Below are 23806 nucleotides of genomic sequence, written 5' to 3' on the forward strand. Positions count from 1 at the left end.
TTAACATATCTGATAAATTCAAGAATGATAATATCTGATTAAATAAATTTGAATAAAGGATATTGATTTAGTCTATGAATCCAAAAGGTGTTAAAGTAGATAAATTGGTAAATTATAAGTATTAAATTTAATATTTGTTTAGGCTAATATATTTCCTATGTGTATTATGTGTAAAGAATACTTTTAATAGTAAGATATTATCTAAATATTAACAATTATTCAACAAACTTAGATGAATATATATAAATGAATATGTTATCTACAAAATTTACAAAAAAATTTTTTTTGTCTAGTTTTAAAAATTTAATTTATTAAAAAATCTATAAAACAAATTTATTATTTTGATTTTTTTTTTCTACATCAGATTATAATAGATACTTAGAAGTCTATAAATAAATAAATTAAAGATCAATTTAACTTATTAATTCATTTAATATTTATTTATTCTTCTGATAAATTTTGATTTCAAAATTAAAAAAAATATATCTTGATTAGTAAAATTATAATGTTATGTTAGAAAAATTAAAAAAATGTTTTAATAGATTCAAAAAATTTTTAGAACAATATTAAATTGTTTCATTTTTATCTTTTATCTAATCATTTTATTAAATGATATTCCAAATATTTGCTAGTCAATATAAATTAAATCAATAAATAAAAAAAATATTAATTAATTTAAAATATATTATCTTTTTTATTTTCATAAAAAATTAATATTCATGATTAAAAAAATACAAATAGTATTAATTTATTAATTATTGATTTGATAAAAGAGATAATTTAAATTATTGATAGATATTAAGTCAATAAAAAATGTAAAGTCTTATATTAAAATTAATCCTCGCGCACATTAGATATTAAAATTATTTTAAAGTTTATTAATTAATTAGCAAATTTTATACAAAATGTAGTAAAAATTATATGTTCTACATATAATTAAAATTATATTATCTTTATATAGTAAATAGATAAAATTATAGTATTTTTATTTGAATATAAAATTTTTAAGAATTGTCAGAAAAGTAAAGCAAATAAGCTAATTGATAAAGCTGTAAAACCTATCATAATACTGTTATTTGTGCTAATTTAGTCAAAGTTAGGAGCTATACCGTTTCCAGTTTCATCAATTTAATTGTCAGAGTTACTTGTTGTATAAACACTAACACCATTTGGATCTATTACAGCATCAGATGAGGCTTATAATAATCTATTAATCTCTTCTTCCTCAGCTCTCAATAATCTCAATTTCTTCTCAAGAGAGGCATCTCCTTGTAAAATATTCTCACAAGCTGAGTTATCTCCAAATATAGTTGTACCTTTACATACTTTACCACCCTTACCATCATCATTTGAAATTTTAGGATTAGCAAAAATAGTTTTGATATTATCAAGAACATTAGCTCCACATTTATCATTATTCTTAATGTAAGCAGCATTCAATTCTTTAACAATCAATTCAATATTAGAGGGAGTAAAGAAACTTGCGGTACAAGATATAGCTTGGTCAGTTGATTGTAAGAAGGTGTTAACTGAGGATTGAGAAACCTTAAGTTAACCTTAAGCATTGAAGTAGTCATTGATTTTTTCAACACCAGCACAAATAGAGCACAAAGCACCTCTTGTGAAAGATGAAATAGCCTTAGCGAAATTGATTCTGCAAGTGGCTTGAGCTGTTTTGTTGGCTTGTAAAACTTTTAAGGTTGTATTAGCAAAGATAGCATCAAAAGTAAGAGGAGTAGAAGGAAGGACAGTGTTAGAACAGTTTTTGGTGACTTAAGTAACATAAACACTGACAAGCTTTTGGAAAGCACTTTTAGATTATAAGATTGGCTTAACCTTTAGTAATGCAGCAGTATCGATGAGCTTTACCATATTTTTATCACAACAAGAGTTTTGATTGGCATATTGAGAGCAAACACCTAAATCAGCAGCAGTTCTGTTGGCAGGTTTAGCATTTTGGAATTACTTTTGAAGAGCCTCATTTTTAGACTTTCCTTTGCTATCAGACTAGAGAACATTAGTGAGAACATTCTTAGCCTTTGCAAAAGCAAGATGAGAACTGCAGGTTGGAGAATTGCTTGCAGCAAGAGTAATAGAAATCATGTAAGTAGCTAAAAGAGCTAGAATGATAGTTTTTGACATTTTATGTTTAATTTATCTTATTGGGTGATTTTAATTATTTTTGATTGATTATTAATTATGATATTTAGTTTTGTTGTTCATTCAGTATTTAATGTAATATATTTGTTTTCTGATGAATTCAAGAATAATAAAACCTGATTAAATAAATTTGAATGAAAGAAATTGATGAAGTCTATGAAACAAAAAGTTGTAAAAAGAGCTTTATTTGGACATTTTAAGTATTGAATTTAAATTTTTATAATAAATAATTCACTAAAAAAGTATTAATTTATGTCATTTTATAATAATATAAAATATACTTACCTAATATAAAAAAATATTTTTTAAACACTCAGATAATATGTAAAATAGGTTCTTATTTATTTTTATGAATTTATTATGGAAGGTTCATTTGATATATTAAAAAATCTATAAATTAAATTTATAATTTTGATTATTTGTCTATTTTTCGACTAGGTTTAATTTATTGAATGTTTTGAAGTCTATAAATAAATTAAAGTTTATTTTTTAATTATTTATCTACTTAATAATTATGTTCTGATTAATTTTGTTTTGAAAAAAATTTAAATATTACTTTAAGCTGAAAATACTTTTTTATACATAAAAATAAAACAAAATGTTTTTTGGTGGTAAGTTTAATATGTTTTTGAATTCTTATAAAATAAAATGAGCATAAAATATTTAAAAATTATATCTAAAAATAAAAAATAATTGCTCTATAAATAATATTTTTTTAATTTTGATAATTTAAAATTTTAAGTTTACTATTTATAAAAAATTTTATTGTATTTAAATTGTGCTTTTTTAAGAAAAAATTTTTTTTACACAAAAGAATGAATACACTTGTACAATTTTTTTTTTATTTTATTGAATTTTTAATAGATTTCAATGATTTCATTTGAAAACTAAAAATTGTTTTCAATTAATTTTATAGATTAGTTATTTTTTATTTTTAGAGTAATTAACAAATATTAAATAAATTAGCATATATTTTAAGTCTTTAAAAATATTAATATTTTACTTTAAAATGTTTAATTAATTACGAAACAAAATTATAAATTTAATGAATAAGTTTACAGATAATCGATAAGATTAATATTATTTTAATTTGGATAGAAAATTTTTAAATATTGTCAGAAAAGTAAAGCAAATAAGCTAATTGATAAAGCTGTAAAGCCTATCATAATACTGTTATTTGTGCTAATTTAGTCAAAGTTAGGAGCTATACCGTTTCCAGTTTCATCAATTTAATTATCAGAGTTACTGGTTGTGTAAACACTAACACCATTTGGATCTATAACAGCATCAGATGAGGCTTATAATAATCTATTAATCTCTTCTTCCTCAGCTCTCAATAATCTCAATTTCTTCTCAAGAGAGGCATCTCCTTGTAAAATATTCTCACAAGCTGAGTTATCTCCAAATATAGTTGTACCTTTACATATTTTACCACCCTTACCATCATCATTAGAAATTTTAGGATTAGCAAAAATAGTTTTAATATTATCAAGAACATTAGCTCCACATTTATCATTATTCTTAATGTAAGCAGCATTCAATTCTTTAACAATCAATTCAATATTAGAGGGAGTAAAGAAACTTGCGGTACAAGATATAGCTTAATCAGTTGATTGTAAGAAGGTGTTAACTGAGGATTGAGAAACCTTAAGTTAACCTTAAGCATTGAAGTAGTCATTGATTTTTTCAACACCAGCACAAATAGAGCACAAAGCACCTCTTGTGAAAGATGAAATAGCCTTAGCGAAATTGATTCTGCAAGTGGCTTGAGCTGTTTTGTTGGCTTGTAAAACTTTTAAGGTTGTATTAGCAAAGATAGCATCAAAAGTAAGAGGAGTAGAAGGAAGGACAGTGTTAGAACAGTTTTTGTTGACTTAAGTAACATAAACACTGACAAGCTTTTGGAAAGCACTTTTGGATTATAAGATTGGTTTAACCTTTATTAAGGCAGCATTATCGATGAGCTTTACCATATTTTTATCACAACAAGAGTTTTGATTGGCATATTGAGAGCAAACACCTAAATCAGCAGCAGTTCTGTTGGCAGGTTTAGCATTTTGGAATTACTTTTGAAGAGCCTCATTTTTAGACTTTCCTTTACTATCAGATTAGAGAATATTAGAGAGGACATTCTTAGCCTTTGCAAAAGCTAGGTGAGAACTGCAGGTTGGTGCATTACTTGCAGCAAGAGTAATAGAAATCATGTAAGTAGCTAAAAGAGCTAAAATGATAGTTTTTGACATTTTTAATTTTATTTTATTTTATTGTTTGTTTTAATTATTTTATATTGATAAATATTATTTACTATTTTATGATACTTTCAGTATTTAATAATATACTTTCCCTTTAATAAATTCAAAAATAATGAAATCTGATTTAATAAAATAGAATGAAAAAAATTGATTAAGTCTATGAAACAAAAAGTTGTAAAAAGAGCTTTATTTCCAAATTTTAAATATATAATTTCGAATTTGATTAACATACTTGCTATCTAAATATAAAATATTTTAACTAAATATTTCATAGTTAATATAAAAATAATTCATAAAGCTCTTTAAATATATTAGGATATGTATCCATACAAATTTACAAAAAAATTTTGTAGTCTTGCTAAAAAAATTAATTAATTGAATAATCTAAAAAACAAATTTATAATTTTGAATTTTTCTTTTTTTATTCTGCGCCTAATTTACAATAGTTGTTTGAAGTCTATAAATATATTAATTGAACTTCTATTTTTTTAATTAATTACTTTTTATTAATCTGATGAATTTTGTGTTCAAAGTCTTTGAAACTACATTTTATATATAAACATCAATATTTAAATAAAGAGAAACCAGCTTAAGCTGGCCACTTAATAAACCAAAAATTTAACCCAAAATTTATAGATAGATCCCATTCTTTAAATAGATTTTAAGAAAATGTTAAAATTGGGATAAAATTATTTCTCATTTTAAAAAAATATTCAGTTAATGAGAGTGTCTTAATTCACAGGCTTTACTGTATTACATAATTATTTTTTTAAATTAAAATAATATTTTAAAGCAAAAAATTAAAATAAAATAAAATTTTTTTATATTTATTTATTAATATCAACCATTTTTAATTTATTAAATCATTCCATTTTTATTGATTATTTTCCCATTTTATTTTTGACAATCTAAAAATTTTCGTTTTATAGTTAATAAATATAAAACAAATTTTAAAAGTAGAAATTAATTGCAAAATAAATAATATTTTTTTAAACAGATAATTATTAAGTTTTTACTAAAAAATTATAATTTTTAAATATAACATTAAATAAATCTATTTTATTAATATTAAAACATTCTAAATATTTTCAAAATCATTTGATAAAAGAAATACTTAAATTTATGATAATAATTATTTATTGATTTGATTATTGAGCCAATTTATATTTTTTCATGATTATTAATGAAACAAAACACTTTACTTTTTAAATCATAAATAATATTTCTTATTATATTCTGTAATTATTCATTAAAATTTTTTTGTTATTAACAAATGTTATACAAAATATAGTATAAAATATATTATTTATCTACAGAAAATAAAAAGATAAGATTAATATTATTTTAATTTGGATTAAATTTTAATTATTGTCAGAAAAGTAAAGCAAATAAGCTAATTGATAAAGCTGTAAAGCCTATCATAATACTGTTATTTGTGCTAATTTAGTCAAAGTTAGGAGCTATACCGTTTCCAGTTTCATCAATTTAATTATCAGAGTTACTGGTTGTGTAAACACTAACACCATTTGGATCTATAACAGCATCAGATGAGGCTTATAATAATCTATTAATCTCTTCTTCCTCAGCTCTCAATAATCTCAATTTCTTCTCAAGAGAGGCATCTCCTTGTAAAATATTCTCACAAGCTGAGTTATCTCCAAATATAGTTGTACCTTTACATATTTTACCACCCTTACCATCATCATTTGAAATTTTAGGATTAGCAAAAATAGTTTTAATATTATCAAGAACATTAGCTCCACATTTATCATTATTCTTAATATAGGCAGCATTTAATTCTTTAACAATCAATTCTATATTAGAGGGAGTAAAGAAACTTGCGGTACAAGATATAGCTTAGTCAGTTGATTATATGAAGGTATTAACAGAGGATTGAGAAATCTTAAGTTAACCTTAAGCATTGAAGTAATCATTGATTTTTTCAACACCAGCACAAATAGAGCACAAAGCACCTCTTGTGAAAGATGAAATAGCCTTAGCGAAATTGATTCTGCAAGTGGCTTGAGCTGTTTTGTTGGCTTGTAAAACTTTTAAGGTTGTATTAGCAAAGATAGCATCAAAAGTAAGAGGAGTAGAAGGAAGAACAGTGTTAGAACAGTTTTTGTTAACTTAAGTAACATAAACACTAACAAGCTTTTGGAAAGCACTTTTAGATTATAAGATTGGCTTAACCTTTAGTAATGCAGCAGTATCGATGAGCTTGACCATATTTTTATCACAACAAGAGTTTTGATTGGCATATTGAGAGCAAACACCTAAATCAGCAGCAGTTCTGTTTGCAGGTTTAGCATTTTGGAATTACTTTTGAAGAGCCTCATTTTTAGACTTTCCTTTGCTATCAGACTAGAGAACATTAGTGAGAACATTCTTAGCCTTTGCAAAAGCAAGGTGGGAACTGCAGGTTGGAGCATTATTTGCAGCAAGAGTAATAGAAATCATATAAGTAGCTAAAATAGCTAAAATGATAGTTTTTGACATTTTAGGTTTAATTTATCTTATTTTGGTGATTTTAATTATTTTTGATTGATTATTAATTATGATATTTAGTTTTGTTGTTCATTCAGTATTTATTGTAAAATACTTGTTTTCTGATGAATTCAAGAATAATAAAATCTGATTAAATAAATTCAAAAAAAAATGCTCAAGTCTATGAAATAAAAAATTGATAAAATAGCCAATTAGCAAATTATAAGTATCAAATTTTAATTTTGATTGTATTAAAATTATTCCCAATCTAAATATATTACATTAACAATTAGTATTACTTCATATTAAAAATAAATAAACAAACTCTAATATAAATATATTTAAAAAGGATATCAAAAAACATAAAATAGCAAAAAAATTTTGTAATCTAATTATAAAATTGAATATATTAAAAAACTATAAAACAAATTAATATTTTTGATTATCTTCTATTTTTTGATAAATCTAATTAAATATAAATTTGAAGTCTATAAATCAATAAATTTAGTGTATATTTTATTTTTTCTTTTACTTATTACAGAAAACTAAATTGCGCACCTATTAATAAATTTTTTTATGGAAATATTTAATTTGAGATAAAAATTTTAGCTTATTTTTAATAAGTGCTCAGTTTGACAAGTTTTAGTTATTTATTTATTTTTCTGATAAATTTTGACTTAAAAAAATTCAAAATTTATTTTTTATCAAAAAAAAAAAATACTTCTAAACAAATCAATTAATATTTGAATAAAATTATTGAATTTTTAATTATTATATCTATGATAATAAAAAATTTTAGTTCATCAATAGAATAATTATTGCTGAAATATAATTAAAAATAACTAATATTTAAATGAATGAATAAATAAATAATTAACTTAAAAATATTTTAATTTTTTTAAAAAAATTTTATTGAAATGTTTGATATCATATTTGATTTAAAATATTATTTAATCAAGTAAATTAATAAAAACAAAATTAATAGAAAAATTACTTATTTGTTAATTACCATAATTTAAAGATTTTATATATATTTAATAAATTAAACTCACTTTAAATAATAAAAAATTTTGAAAGTTTTCTTTAAATTTTTTAAATTAGTTAACTAATATGATACAAAATATTATAAATTTATAAAATTTGCTTACAGGAAATGGATAAAATTAATGGTATTTAAATTTGAATATAAATTTTTAGTATGATCAAAAGAGTAAAGCAAATAAGCTAATTGATAAAGCTGTAAAACCTATCATAATACTGTTATTTGTGCTAATTTAGTCAAAGTTAGGAGCTATACCGTTTCCAGTTTCATCAATTTAATTATCAGAGTTACTGGTTGTGTAAACACTAACACCATTTGGATCTATAACAGCATCAGATGAGGCTTATAATAATCTATTACTCTCTTCTTCCTCAGCTCTCAATAATCTCAATTTCTTCTCAAGAGAGGCATCTCCTTGTAAAATATTCTCACAAGCTGAGTTATCTCCAAATATAGTTGTACCTTTACATATTTTACCACCCTTACCATCATCGTTAGAAATTTTAGGATTAGCAAAAATAGTTTTGATATTATCAAGAACATTAGCTCCACATTTATCATTATTCTTAATGTAAGCAGCATTCAATTCTTTAACAATCAATTCGATATTAGAAGGAGTAAAGAAACTTGCAGTACAAGATATAGCTTAGTCAGTTGATTATATGAAGGTATTAACTGATGATTGAGAAATCTTAAGTTGGCCTTAAGCATTGAAGTAGTCATTGATTTTTTCAACACCAGCACAAATAGAGCACAAAGCACCTCTTGTGAAAGATGAAATAGCCTTAGCGAAATTGATTCTGCAAGTGGCTTGAGCTGTTTTGTTGGCTTGTAAAACTTTTAAGGTTGTATTAGCAAAGATAGCATCAAAAGTAAGAGGAGTAGAAGGAAGAACAGTGTTAGAACAGTTTTTGGTGACTTAAGTAACATAAACACTGACAAGCTTTTGGAAAGCACTTTTAGATTATAAGATTGGCTTAACCTTTAGTAAAGCAGCAGTATCGATCAGCTTGACCATATTTTTATCACAACAAGAATTTTGATTGGCATATTGAGAGCAAACACCTAAATCAGCAGCAGTTCTGTTGGCAGGTTTAGCATTTTGGAATTACTTTTGAAGAGCCTCATTTTTAGACTTTCCTTTACTATCAGACTAGAGAACATTAGAGAGAACATTCTTAGCCTTTGAAAAAGCAAGGTGAGAACTGCAGGTTGGAGCATTATTTGCAGCAAGAGTAATAGAAATCATGTAAGTAGCTAAAAGAGCTAAAATGATAGTTTTTGACATTTTAAGTTGAATTTATCTTATTTGGAGGATTTTAATTATTTTTGATTGATTATTAATTATGATATATTGTTTGCTAGTCATTCAGTATTTATTGTAATATACTTGTTATCTGATGAATTCGAGAATAATAAAATCTGATTAAATGAATTTAAAAAAAATTTCTTAAGTCTATGAAATAAAAAATTGATAAAATAGCCAATTTGCAAATTATAAGTATCAAATATTAATTTTGATCAATATTATTGAAAAGGAAAATTAATATTAAATAAATTTTTTATTCTATTTATATATTGAATTGATTAAAAAATATATTAAACAAATTTATATTTTTGATTATCTTCTATTTTGTCTATTAATTTAATTAAATATAAACTTTGAAGTCTATAAATCAAGTTAAGTGTATATTTTATTCTTTATATTACTTATTACAGAAAATTGCGTACATAAGTCTAAGAGTAAAAAATTGCTTAAAATATACAGTTACACAGTTAATAAATAATTTTTATAATGGAAATAATTAATTTGAGATAATAAATTTTGTTTATTTTTAATGAATACTCAGTTTGATAAGTTTTAGTTTATTTATTTTTCAATAAATTTTTACTTAAAAAATTTCAAAATTTACTTTCTTCTGATTTTTCTTCTAAATAAGAAAACTTTTTTTTTTAAATTATTTTTTTTGAAATATAATTTAAAATAATTAATGTTAATTAAATGAATCAATAAATTAATAATTTACTTAAGAATATTATTTATTTTTATTTTTTACAAATTTTATTCAAATATTGATATCATATTTAATTTAAAATATTATCTAATCAAATAAATAAATAAAAACAAAACTAATTGAAAAATTACTTATATATTAATTACTATTATTTAAAGATTTTAGATGTATTTATTAAAATTTAAAATAAATCTTACTTTAATAAAATTTTTTGAAATTATTCTTTAGATGTTTTAAATTAGTCAACTAATATGATACAAAATATTATAAATTTATAAAATTTGCTTACAGGAAATGGATAAAATTAATGGTATTTAAATTTCAATATAAATTTTTAGTATGATCAAAAGAGTAAAGCAAATAAGCTAATTGATAAAGCTGTAAAACCTATCATAATACTATTATTTGTGCTAATTTAGTCAAAGTTAGGAGCTATTCCGTTTCCAGTTTCATCAATTTAATTATCAGAGTTACTGGTTGTGTAAACACTAACACCATTTGGATCAATTACAGCATCAGATGAGGCTTATAATAATCTGTTAATCTCTTCTTCCTCAGCTCTCAATAATCTCAATTTCTTCTCAAGAGATGCATCTCCTTGTAAAATATTCTCACAAGCTGAGTTATCTCCAAATATAGTTGTACCTTTACATATTTTACCACCCTTACCATCATCATTAGAAATTTTAGGATTAGCAAAAATAGTTTTGATATTATCAAGAACATTAGCTCCACATTTATCATTATTCTTAATGTAAGCAGCATTCAATTCTTTAACAATCAATTCGATATTAGAAGGAGTAAAGAAACTTGCAGTACAAGATATAGCTTAGTCAGTTGATTATATGAAGGTATTAACTGATGATTGAGAAATCTTAAGTTGGCCTTAAGCATTGAAGTAGTCATTGATTTTTTCAACACCAGCACAAATAGAGCACAAAGCACCTCTTGTGAAAGATGAAATAGCCTTAGCGAAGTTGATTCTGCAAGTGGCTTGAGCTGTTTTGTTGGCTTGTAAAACTTTTAAGGTTGCGTTAGCAAAGATAGCATCAAAAGTAAGAGGAGTAGAAGGAAGGACAGTGTTAGAACAGTTTTTGTTGACTTAAGTAACATAAACACTGACAAGCTTTTGGAAAGCACTTTTGGATTATAAGATTGGCTTAACCTTTAGTAAAGCAGCAGTATCGATCAGCTTGACCATATTTTTATCACAACAAGAGTTTTGATTGGCATATTGAGAGCAAACACCTAAATCAGCAGCAGTTCTGTTGGCAGGTTTAGCATTTTGGAATTACTTTTGAAGAGCCTCATTTTTAGACTTTCCTTTACTATCAGACTAGAGAACATTAGAGAGAACATTCTTAGCCTTTGAAAAAGCAAGGTGAGAACTGCAGGTAGGAGCATTACTTGCAGCAAGAGTAATAGATATCATGTAAGTAGCTAAAAGAGCTAAAAGAAAAGCTTTTGTCATTTAAACTTTAATATTTAATATTTTTTGATAACTTTTAAGTATTTTTGAGTTTTTAAATTGTTTTGTTAATTATTAATTTATTTATTGATATCAACACTTATTTAGCATCTTTGAATTTGTAGTATTTAATAATACTTATTTGTATTCTTTCTGATAAATTAGTAAATATAAAATAGAAAAGTTTGATTGAATAAATTTAAATAGAACTTCTATCAAGTCTATAAAATTAATGCCTATCTAATTACTATTTTTGATTAAGAGTTATCTTATCCTTAATTAATTAGATGACTCTTCAAAAAAAAAATAAGTAGAAAATTAATTTGATTGAAAAGAAAATTTAGGAATAGACACTTCATAAAGAATAAAATCTATTGAACGAAATTATAAGTCTATAAAGACCCAATAGCAAATAATTTATTTATTAAAAAATAAATCTAATTAATTGTTCAAAAATCAATAGATAAATAAGAATTGTCTATAAATTTGATAAGATTAAAAATTTCGAATGCTTATCTATCTATTAATCTGATTAAATCACTTTGATTTTTTAATAAAGTCTAAATATTTTATATTCAATGAACTTTAGTTTTTTATATTTTATGTGATTGTTATCTAAAAATTGGTTAAGCAAAAGTCTAAATTCATACATACATAAGTCTCTAATACCAATTTAATATTTTTCTTTATTTAATTTTTATTTATCTTATATTTTGAATATGACATTTATTTGATAGTAATTCATAAATTTGTGTTGACAATAAATACTTCAAAATTTCATATAAACACTTAAATTTATTTTATCTCAGATATAAAAAAATTAAATAAGTAAATTTTACTATTAACTTAAATTTATAGTCCTTCATAGCTAAACATTTATGAAATTATATTATATTCAATTTTGATAAAAATGTTTATTAATAAAGAAAAAGCTTTTTAACACGAATATAAAATACTATTTGATATAGTTAAGATATTTTTTGATTTAAATCCAAAATAAGAATTAATAAGTATTCTTTAATTGGCCAAGGAAAAAAGACTAAATAAATGATCATATTTATTAATTAAAGGAAAAATGAATATTTAAATTTTACCATTCAGATCTATTTATTAATTAAAATAGATTGCAAAAAATTGATTAAAATCATACTTTATTAAATTACAAAGTCTATCTTTGAACAAAATTTAAAAGAATTTCAAAAAATAAATGAATTTTGTTTGTTATGAAGATTAAATAAAATTAGATTTAAAATATTTTAATTTTTTTATAAACAAAATATTAAGTGCATAAATTAAAGATAAATATATATAAACAGAACAAAATTTAAAGGTTTCTATTTCAAAACTCAAATTAATAAAGTTAATATAATAGTAGATATAATACCATAAGTTAATTAAATCCCATCGTTAGTATTAATTTAATCGAAGTTAGGTTATATCCCACTGCCATTTTCATCAATATAATTATCTGTGTTACTGGTAGTGTAAACACTAACACCGCTGGGGTCAACAACTGCATCTGCAATGCTTTATAGTAATCTATTCATACTTTGATCATCAAATCCAAGGAATCTTGCATTCTTCTAATCTAAATTTGGATCTCCTTATAAAACATTCTCACAAGCAGAATTATCTCCAAAAACAGTTGTTCCCTTACATATTTTACCCCCTTTACCATCATCATTTGTAATTTTTGGATTAGCGAAAATAGTTTTGACATTAGCTATTACATTAGCACCACATTTGTCGTTATTTTTTATGTAAGCAGCGTTTAATTCTTTAACAATCAATTCTATATTAGAAGGAGTAAAGAAACTTGCAACACAAGATATCGATTGATCTGTTGATTATAAGAAGCTATTTACTGATGATTGAGAAATCTTAAGTTAGCCCTAGGCATTGAAGTAATCGTTTATATTTTCAACACCAGCACAAATAGAGCACATAGCACCTCTAGTGAAAGATGAAATGGCCTTAGCGAAATTTATTTTGCAAGTGGCTTGAGCTGTTTTATTAGCCTGCAAGATTTTAAGAGTTGAATTATTAAAAATAGCATCAAAAGTAATAATAGTTGAGGGAAGGACAGTGTTAGAACAGTTTTTGTAGACCTAAGCAATATAAACGCTAATTAATTTTTGGAATGCACTTTTGGCTTCTTGAATAGGTTTAACTTTTAATAAAGCAGCTTGATCAATCAACTTTACCATATTTTTATCACAACAAGAGTTTTAATTAACATATTGAGAGCAAACACCTAAATCAGCAGCAGTTCTATTGGTAGGTTTAGCATTTTGAAATTATTTTTGAAGAGCTTCATTTTTAGATTTACCTTTGCTATCAGATTAAAGAGAGTAAGTGAGTATATTTTTGGCTTTAGCAAAAGCAGGATGAGAATTACAAGTAGTTTTGTTTGCTGCCAAAGCAACAGATACAAAAGAAGCTACTAATAAGATGGTTATGATCACTTTTGACATTTAATCTTTTTTTTAATTATATATTAAGTTAATTAAAATATAAATATATCAAATTTAATTTTGATGATTTAAAATATACAAAAGTGTGAAACTATTCGAAAAATAGTATTTAATTTGTTTTATCGTTTCTTATTATTTAAAAATAATTATTAAGTCTATAAAATGAAAATAAACCAAAATAAGAATTAAACAGAATTTCTAATAGATACTATTTTAAATTAATTTCTTTTAAATGTAGACTTTTTAAAAAACAAATAGTAAAAAAATTAATTAATTTTTTCTAACCATAGCAAAATATTTTTTCTTTAAAATATTTAAACTATATTTTGTTATTATAGCTAAACGCCTAATTAAAATCTAGTGGTATAACAACCCCTAAATATTATATTTTACTAAAAAAAATAATTTGAAAATTAAAACACTTATTGGGGGGGGAGAATAACTTAATTTATTTTTATTTAAAAATTTATCTAAGATAATTAGGATTGATAAATATATTTTTAAATTGTTTTAAAAATAAAGTGTTGATTTGTATGCAATAAAATAAATTAATTTTATTTCCATCACACTAATTCAAATAAAAGAAATATATGAACAATTTATTATTTAAAAAAATGTTTTTCAGTTTATTTTTTAAGATGTTTTAGATTAAATCTTTATTTAAAAAAAATTATTTGTATACTTAAGAAATTTCTTTTTTAACTAAATTAGAATTATTATCTTTTAGTGAGTGAGTTAAGGTTGTTATAAAATTCTATCAAATTTTTAGAAAAGAAAGAAGCAAAAAAAATAAAAATTATTATCAAATAATGTGTTTTTTCAAAACAAATAGTTAATTTTTTTTTTATAGATTCAAAATAAGAAATATATTAATCCAAATAAAGCACCAATAGTTTTATTTAAACCAAAATTAGTGTTTATTCCATCAAAATTAGCCATAATTCCATTACCATTTTCATCTATTTAATTATCATTGTTACTTGTTATATAAATATTAACACCATTTGGATCAACAACTGAGTCTTCAACGCTTTAAAGTAATCTGTTCATATCTTAGTCATCAAATCGAAGAAATCTTAAATTGTTATATTCAAGATTTGAATCTCCTTACAAAACTTTCTCACATGCAGAGTTATCTCCAAAGACTGTTGTTCCCTTACATATTTTACCACCTTTTCCATCATTATTTAAAACTTTAGAGTTAGCAAAAATTGCTTTGATATTTGTAAGGACGTTTTAACCACAAATATTATTATTCTTGATGTAAGCAGCATTTAATTCCTTAACAATGATTTCTATGTTAGAAGCAGTTAAGAAGCTTGAAAAACAAGATATAGCTTGATCAGTTTATTATTAAAAGATATTTACAGAAGACTGAGAAATCTTTAATTAACCTTAATCATTGAAATAGTCATTAACTTTTTCAACACCAGCACAAATAGAGCACAAAGCCCCCCTTGTGAATGAAGAAATGGCCTTAGCAAAATTAATTTTGCAATTGGCTTGAGCTGTTCTGTTAGATTGTAAAATCTTAAGAGTAGAGTTTTTAAAAATATCATCAAAATTAAGAGGAGAAGAGGGAAGAACATTACTAGTGCAATTTTTATTGACCTAAGCAATATAAACACTGATTAGCTTTTGAAAAGCACTTTTGGATTATTAGAGAGGCTTTACTTTTAATAAAGCAGCTTAGTCTATCAATTTTACTATATTTTGATCACAACAAGTGTTTTAATTAGCATATTGAAAGCAGACACCCAATTCCTCCTTTGTTTTATTAGTAGGGTTAGCATTTTGGAATTACTTTTGAAGAACATCATTCTTTTACTTACCTTAACTATCTGAATTAAGTACGTAGGTAAGTATGCTTCTTGCCTTAGCAAATGCAAGATGAGAACTACAAGTATCATTATTTGCTGCTACTGTAATGGAAATTGCAGAAACTGCAAATAAAATAAATAATTTAGTTTTTGAATTAGTATTATATTTCATACTTATTCTGTATTTTTAATATTCGAATGCTATTTTTGTGTTTTTGATTTTGATTATTAAAAAATTAATTAGCTTTATTAAATATATCAACTATAATTTTAGTGATAAATTAAGTATTGGTAATATATAATAAATCTTTTTTTCTTTTTTTAGAAAAGTTAGAAAATTTATGAGAATGAAAAAAGTCATTTAATTATAAACTTATTACCAAGTAATTTTCTATTTACTTACTTACAGACCGATTCGACCTCTGAAAGATATTATGAACTCATAAATAAAGATGCAGTTAATATTTATAAAATATAAGAAAAGTAGTAAATTATATATTTTTTATATATTAATATTAATTCTATTCCACAAGAATTCTAAAATTCTATTATTTCATATACAATTGATTAAATTTTAAATCACCAAGTTAATAATTCAAGTTATAATTTTACTTTATTGAAGAATAAATGATTTGAAATATTTCTTTTATTTATTTATTTAATTTATTTTCTCTTAAATAAAGATTAAAAAAATTGGTCAACATATATTTAAACAACACTTACTTTCACCTACTCATTTAAAACGACACCTAATCTTAATACCTTTAAATGACACTGCTTTTTAATTAATTTAAATGACACCTTTATTTACTATTTTTAAACGACACCACAGTAAATATTTTAAATTACTCCCCAGTTAAATATTTTAAATACACCAATTTCAAAAAAACAATAAAATTCAGGCTTTAAATTATTTTTAGAAACTGTTTTAATTTTATTGCTAATTACAGTATTTATTTTAGTAATTCAAATTAATTAAAAATTTTATGAATAGTGTTGATCCAGTATGAACAATTGGGTATTTTTTAGATTCCAATATTAAAATTTGTTAATTAAACCTTGTTAACAATTTTCATAGAAAATATTTTTAAACAAATTATCATTACTTTTGTACTGCTTGCTTGTTTATGGATTTGATTTAATAAATAATTTAAAATAAAAACAGTTTATTTACTCTTTAAAAATTAAATGAATAAAGATTAATTTTTTTTTTGTTATGAATACTCAACTTACAGAATAAAAAAATAAAAGAAAAGTTTTTAATTAGTTAAGAAGCTCATTTTAGTATTTTAGATAGTAGAACTAAACGAAAAAAGAAAAAATAACTTTTGTTTAAGAAAAATTAGTAAGTTTTAAATTGAAAATGAATTTTATTTATATAAATATTATTATAATAAATTAAAAAATTAAAAAAACTTCTTCTTTAAATTCAGCCTATTACAGATTTTTAAATAGAAAGTCATTAATATTTATTTATATTTAATTTTTGTGGCTGTAATTGATAAATTATTTAATTTATTATTAAAAACACACATTTAACAAATTTTAAGAAAGAAAAGTAAAACAAACAAACAAACATAATGCTTATGGTTTAGATTTTTTTTATATTATTTGCTTTATCTCTTGTTTAATCTAGATTATATTAGTAAGAAAATCTTTATTTGGAGTAATCTTAAAAGATTTAAAAGTCTAGATTGGCTTAATAATAAAATTGTTTGAAAAATTGCGATATTTGTGATCATGATGGATTTTGTCTTAAATGTAAAGATTAAAGGATTACTCCTAATTGTGATTGCTAAATAGGTTACTATGACAACCAAGGGACCTGCGTAGCTTGTTAAGCTGGATGTATGAGCTGTACATCATCAAATAACTGTTCATAATGCTATTCAATTTATTCTTATAATTCTAAGAGTAAAACTTGTGTTTGCAATATCCCAAATATTGATGGTAAATTGAATTTTAAGATAATAAATTTAAAATGAATGAACTCTTAAAATAAATACTTAGGTAGCTGCACAACTCCAAAAGAAGGAGTCTTGTTTTATACATCTAGATATTTGAATGATTTCAGATCGATTGAAATTACATTTAACTAGATGATCTATATAAATAACATGCAGCTTTACTATTAATTTTTCCCAGCATACACCAAAAGTTGTGATGTATTAGACTCTACAACTTAGTAGTTGTATGGACTTTCTAACATTGAATGTTATATAGATTCTTTATAGAGAAACAGATATATTGTGAGCTTTAGTAACATCATCTATTTTATTTTTTTTTACGTTTTATGCACAAAATATTTAAAGTCAATTCTTGCTATTTAGCTAAGACTAAATAAGTTTTTTTAACATGACTAAAAGTTTAATTTTTGATCAAATTTTTTAATTTACAATCGCAATTTATATATACTTACTGATTTTGTTTTAATTAGAAAATATTGTGGCCAATTCGATATCTCAATAATCATTCTTTTCTAATCCAGGAATCAATATATCAAACATTAGTATTGTTAATAATCAAATTTTGATCCCAGTAAAAAAAATTTATAACATAGAAAAAAATTTGGGTGTTTAACATAATTATATCAGTAAGATTTGTTATTTTAGTAAGACAAACTATGTTTATAAATATTTTAGTGGAAATCCTTTAGCGAAATTCAATTTTATTGACCCTTTCTTATAACCATGGATTAAAATTGTCTCTTATGGTATTTCTAGTCCTTCTATTTATAGTATTTTACCTTTGAAACTAAGCGGTCAGACTTTACAGTTTACTCTCGATCCACTTTTAGATATTTAAATATCTATATACATAGAATGTTCGATATTTGGGATTACAACCATAGATACCATTAAAATTAATTTAACATTATTTTATTCTAGCTAATTAGATACTTTAACTTCTTAGTTCCTGTAACCTTAACCATATTTTAAATTTGATGGTACTTCCTCACTGATTGTTAGCCAGTAATTTTAATAAAACCCTAGCTTGAATGGATATTAGTTTTCTTTATCTTACATTCCATAAATCGAGAGTAATTCAGTTATCTATCCAATGAGTTAGTCATCCTTTCAAACAGCTCTTCCAGCTTACTCTGCAAAAAAAATAGAAGCTGTTTTTATATTTGTAAATTTTTTTACTAATCATTTATTAAATATTTTGATTAACTCTAGATTAAGATAATAATTTTTCCTACTTAGTATCATAAGAAATTTTTGAATTGCAGATTAATTAGCAATTTACAATAACTATGACTTTTTAAGACTTTAAAATATAAATTTTTTTTTTGAAACATTATATTAAAAGAATAGTTTTGTTTAAACATCCTTTTATTTTATAGAGGATTTTAATTTAATATTTATAAAAATAAGCAAAGTTAATTTAAATAGCTAATTAAAGTAGAAAAAAGTCAATTTAAATTTCTAAATTCTAAATCAATTTGAAAAAAAAACTCAAAAACAAAATTAAAATAGTTTGCTTGATTTATTTTTATTTAATAGAATAAATAACTTAATGAAATTTCTAAAAAAAATATTAAATTTAAGATTATTTTTGAAAAATTTTGAAAAGTAGAACTAATTAAGTAATTATTTTAAATACATAAAGAGTAGGATATATGATACCCAGAGCAAAGAACTTCTAATTTAAAATATAAAATACTTGAATTATTATTGTCAGATGATATAGTTTAAAAATGGCTAATTAACTATGAATTATTAAGGCTAGGATCCATAGTAAGATTTAACTATTTAAATAGATGCATCTAATTTTTAGCTAGCTCTAACACAAACTTTAAATATGAATAATTACAACTGTTCTTGGTATTGCATTGACTAAAATAAATAGCCTTGCTTAAATAGAAATAATTTAATACTTCAATATTAATAAAATTTTACATAAATAACTATTCCTAAACATTAAATTAAAATTAATACACAATATCTGTTTTACTTTTAAATAAGCTTAATTGGTTATTCATTTAGCACTCAATAATTAGAAAATGTTATAGATTCAGGAAATACTTATGCTTATGCTATTATTGATAACTAACAATTAAACTAAGGAGTTGCATATAAATACTTAGAGGATGACATATTATTCGATATTTAAATTCATACAGATTTTCCATACTAAGTTAACAATGCGCTTTATTACATTAATTTAACTTCTTAAAATGTAAGTGCTAGTGCTAAATCCATTTCAAACTTAATCAGCTTTACTATACAAGATTTAATCCCCAATCCTATGAGTCATCAAATAATATTATTATAGTATTATATGCAAGATTTTACTCTAGCATAAAATATTAATATGGATTAGTAGAATTCATTATTTTAAATAAAATTATTACAATTAGCAAAAATCAAATTTAAAATTGGTAAATTTTCATTCTTTTTTTTCATAATACAATTCTTTTTTTTTTGAACAAAATTTGTTTTAATTTTTTAAAAAATTTAAACATTTTTAGAAATATATATCAATTATTATTTTCATTGTTTTAGATGGAGAATAGCCATTTGTTGCATTCACAGATTATGTCACAATTAAGCTTGTATCTTCAACTAACGATAACTTGATCTATTAGTATTTCTACTACAATAATCAAAGTGATAGAAATATAGAAATATAAAACCCATTATTGACTAGAAGGAAAATACTAAACGTCACATAAATAGATGAAAAAGTAGTTGCATTACTACCTCCTGGGGATATAGTTATTTTGATTTTCGCATACAACAAGGAACAATAATAATATTGTAATCAAACTTAGGTAGTTCATGTAAAAGATAATAATTTCAATTAGAGTTCATTTACTGAATTTATTTTAAAGCATTACAATTAATCATAAAATGACTAGTACTTAAATTAAATTCAAAACGAAATTTATGCTTATCAAACGATTATTGAAGCAATTGAATAATATGAAAAGAATAACAAATAATCTGACGAAATAAAATAAAAAAAATTAGATATCTTACTAAGACTTCAGTCTACAGATTGGTTGAACCAAGGAATAACAATTTTAAACTTGTCAGGAGAGTAAACTTTAAGATTAATTCAAACTCAACTAGATCTAAGCAGTTAACTTTTAAAACTTATACTAAACTCAACATAAAATAGAATTAGTCAAATTTATTCATAAATATTAAGCATGTCTAATATAAGCAGTTATTACAAATTAATATTCAAAGAAAGCCTTAGAATTTCAGTATAGACTTTCATGATGCTAATTAAAATATCTTAAATTAATGGAGATGTTTCTTAGTTATTTTAAGGTATATAAATAGAGCAATAAGTGTTATAAGTTATGTCTGGATTTTCTTAACTTTTAAATATTAATCAATCTCCAATAAATATTGATACAGCTTAAGCACATTTATTAATTGAAAAATAAGATGCCATCTTATTTACAAATGAATATTGTTTACAATAAGATTTCAATTTCATTCATTAAAACTCCAAAAAATATTTTGAAATTTATACTTAGACATGGCCAAACAATACTTACTTATATAGAGATGAGGTTAATTAATTAGTTAAATAATAAATAGATTAAGTCAATTCTACATTTTAAGGCTTTATTAACTAAACTTATCCTATAAAGATATCCACATTATCTAGCTATTAAAACTAATAACCAAATATAACTATTCCATTAAAATTTGTTGTAAAATTTTCTAATATTTCTACTTAGATTCCAGTATAATGCATATAGAGACAGTTGGCGTATAATTGGACAAATTAAACTTGTTAAACAATTGTTTTGGAAGTCGATAAAAGCTAAGTATAATGTGTTTGCTAAACTCCTGGCACTACTACTATTATTTCAAGCATAGATAATCTAATTACGAATTAAAACTTGTAAAAAATATTTAGTAAAGAAGGTTTTGTTAGCATAGCTCAACTAAGTAACTGGTATGAATATTTACCAATTTGGACAGTCATTGTGATGAGTGTTATATTTGTAGCTCTTTGCATTATGGGAGTTACTTTTGACTTTCAAGATAAAAATATACTAAGGAAACTGAAAGAATCAAGTCTACAATTAAATGGCTAAGAAAATTATATAAATTAAAAATCAATATTTCTAGCTATAAAAGCTAAATATTTGCCTGATAAAGATTCTTAATTAGATAATTTATAGAAAAAAACTCTAAATTTGTTAGAATAAAAATAACAAGGATTATCTCCTACTTTAAAATTTGAATCTGAAATTTAGGAAAATTTTAAAATTGCAAAGTAATAAACAACAGAATTCAATCAAAGCAGCATCTTTAATTTGCAAACAGTAAACATATCACCATATCATAGAAAGAAAAGAAATATATCTTTCTAATCTACTGTGAGCATAACTCATTAACCAAAACAAGATTTTAAATTTATCAACTCAATAAATAAAATAAATTCATTATTACCTTTTATAAAAAGAAACTAAACAAGCTAGTTTTCTTAATCAGAGACTTCAACTAATTCAATTTAATAAATTGATATATAAAAATAGCTGCAATAAATAGAAAATTAATAAGTAAGTTAATTTTAAAAAAATTTAATAAACTTAGAAAAAGTAAATTAATCAAATGAGCCACAAATTGAAAAGAAAAATCTAAGAAATAATAGAAAAAGGTTTTCTAATAAAAGTGACTTAAGAGTTACCATCAGAGAGAAAAAAACATCAAATAAAACTGCTGATAATAGTTTACAAGTAAATTAAGAAGAATAAATAGAAAACTAGATAGACGACTTTTCTAGCAATCACATTTAGGCACTTCCTGAAATATAACAAAAAAACGATATTCAGTAAGAAATTCTATAAGTGATAAATGAAAAAAACATAATAGATTAAGATAAGCATATAGACAAATCTTAAGTTCAACAGGAGTCTGTTGAGTCTTCATTTAATGCCAATCTTACAGCTATTTAAAAATAAGCAAAATATACTCAAGAAAACTTTAGTGTAATATATTTAAATGACAATACTTCAAAGAATAACTAAAATGATAAAACAGATATTTCAATAATTAACAATTATAACAGTTTAAATCATAGCGAAACAATTAATCAATAGTTAAAACAACAGAATACTTCTTTGATAAATGATTCCTAAAAATTTTAGTCTATTTATATAGATAGTGCATTTTAAGCTAGCTTTATAAAAAAAGAAATATTTAGTAAGGATTCAGAAATATTAGATATTAATCCTTCAAATAACATTGAGTCTGTGTAAAACTATTTTTCAAAATAAAGCAAAAATATAATCACCACTTCGTAACTTGAAAAGAAAAATGAAGAAACTGGATTAAACTAAAGTTAAAAATAATAAATAGCCAAACTTAAGCTTTAAGAATATCTATAGAGAGAAAAAGGGTTGTATGTAGTTCTTTCACTTCATCAATTTTTTTCATGTTTTCTTATATTTTATGAGGAAGAGTCCAGATTTATTAGATTTACTATCTACTATAACAAAATCTTATGGCTTCTCGCTTTGAACAGTATATATGGAAAAAATTTAAACATTATAGAGCAATCAATACTAAGTATTTTTACAGCGACCATTTTATAATTTATTACAAGCATAGCTTTTGTGATTTTAAGACATCGCAAAATAAAAGTAATTGCAAAATGTATATTATTTTTATTTTAAATATTCTGCTACTACTGCATATTTTCAACCATCTCAGGATAATCTTCAAAGCAAATAAATTAAAGTACTTTTACATTCTTTGTAACTTTGATATTAAATGAGCTACTTTTTGGACTGAGCTTGTGTACTATTATTTATTTTTGCTGCAAAAAAGTTATTTATTACATATAAAATACTATTATAATAAGAGTATTAGGTGCTGGGTTGCTCTTAAAAACTTTCATGATCTGACATAGAACAAGTTTATTATTTCAATTATCTCTGGATAATTGTCATAGCTAATAAATAAAATACTCTAACATTCATTATAACTTTGATGTTAAATGAGTTACTAATTCGAACTGAACCTATGCAATATCCTTAAATTTGAATACAATAAAAATAATTTATTATATATAAAATATTATTATAATAAGAGCTTTTGATGCTGGATTGCTCTT

At 23.0% G+C, this 23806-nt stretch overlaps 8 protein-coding genes across 8 annotated transcripts; 1 reads left to right on the forward strand and 7 right to left on the reverse strand. All coding sequences in view use genetic code 6, as the record gives it.

Annotated features, from left to right (window-relative positions):
- Window positions 1-1014: 1014 nt before the first annotated feature.
- On the reverse strand, window positions 1015-2142 carry TTHERM_00123910 (hypothetical protein; the record flags this gene model as incomplete). Its single annotated transcript, XM_001010886.1, has 1 exon — window positions 1015-2142. The coding sequence occupies one exon, from the start codon at window positions 2140-2142 to the stop codon at window positions 1015-1017; it is 1128 nt and encodes a 375-aa protein (XP_001010886.1).
- Window positions 2143-3275: 1133 nt separating this feature from the next.
- On the reverse strand, window positions 3276-4403 carry TTHERM_00123920 (hypothetical protein; the record flags this gene model as incomplete). The annotated part of the gene is made up of 1 exon (XM_001010887.1): window positions 3276-4403. The coding sequence occupies one exon, from the start codon at window positions 4401-4403 to the stop codon at window positions 3276-3278; it is 1128 nt and encodes a 375-aa protein (XP_001010887.1).
- A 1380-nt stretch (window positions 4404-5783) lies between these two features.
- On the reverse strand, window positions 5784-6911 carry TTHERM_00123930 (hypothetical protein; the record flags this gene model as incomplete). Its single annotated transcript, XM_001010888.1, has 1 exon — window positions 5784-6911. One exon carries the CDS (start codon window positions 6909-6911, stop codon window positions 5784-5786), a length of 1128 nt encoding a protein of 375 aa, XP_001010888.1.
- A 1190-nt stretch (window positions 6912-8101) lies between these two features.
- Window positions 8102-9229, reverse strand: TTHERM_00123940 (hypothetical protein; the record flags this gene model as incomplete). Its single annotated transcript, XM_001010889.1, has 1 exon — window positions 8102-9229. One exon carries the CDS (start codon window positions 9227-9229, stop codon window positions 8102-8104), a length of 1128 nt encoding a protein of 375 aa, XP_001010889.1.
- A 1070-nt stretch (window positions 9230-10299) lies between these two features.
- TTHERM_00123950 (hypothetical protein) lies at window positions 10300-11427 on the reverse strand (the record flags this gene model as incomplete). Its single annotated transcript, XM_001010890.3, has 1 exon — window positions 10300-11427. One exon carries the CDS (start codon window positions 11425-11427, stop codon window positions 10300-10302), a length of 1128 nt encoding a protein of 375 aa, XP_001010890.1.
- A 1343-nt stretch (window positions 11428-12770) lies between these two features.
- On the reverse strand, window positions 12771-13898 carry TTHERM_00123960 (hypothetical protein; the record flags this gene model as incomplete). The annotated part of the gene is made up of 1 exon (XM_001010891.1): window positions 12771-13898. The coding sequence occupies one exon, from the start codon at window positions 13896-13898 to the stop codon at window positions 12771-12773; it is 1128 nt and encodes a 375-aa protein (XP_001010891.1).
- Window positions 13899-14750: 852 nt separating this feature from the next.
- On the reverse strand, window positions 14751-15890 carry TTHERM_00123970 (hypothetical protein; the record flags this gene model as incomplete). Its single annotated transcript, XM_001010892.1, has 1 exon — window positions 14751-15890. One exon carries the CDS (start codon window positions 15888-15890, stop codon window positions 14751-14753), a length of 1140 nt encoding a protein of 379 aa, XP_001010892.1.
- A 3512-nt stretch (window positions 15891-19402) lies between these two features.
- Window positions 19403-23211, forward strand: TTHERM_00123980 (transmembrane protein, putative; the record flags this gene model as incomplete). Its single annotated transcript, XM_001010893.2, has 4 exons — window positions 19403-19458; window positions 19687-19973; window positions 20227-22945; window positions 23148-23211. The coding sequence occupies 4 exons, from the start codon at window positions 19403-19405 to the stop codon at window positions 23209-23211; spliced, it is 3126 nt and encodes a 1041-aa protein (XP_001010893.2).
- Between the last annotated feature and the right edge of the window lie 595 nt (window positions 23212-23806).

Source organism: Tetrahymena thermophila, assembly GCF_000189635.1.
Source record: "Tetrahymena thermophila SB210 genomic scaffold scf_8254752, whole genome shotgun sequence".
NCBI lineage: Eukaryota > Ciliophora > Oligohymenophorea > Hymenostomatida > Tetrahymenidae > Tetrahymena > Tetrahymena thermophila.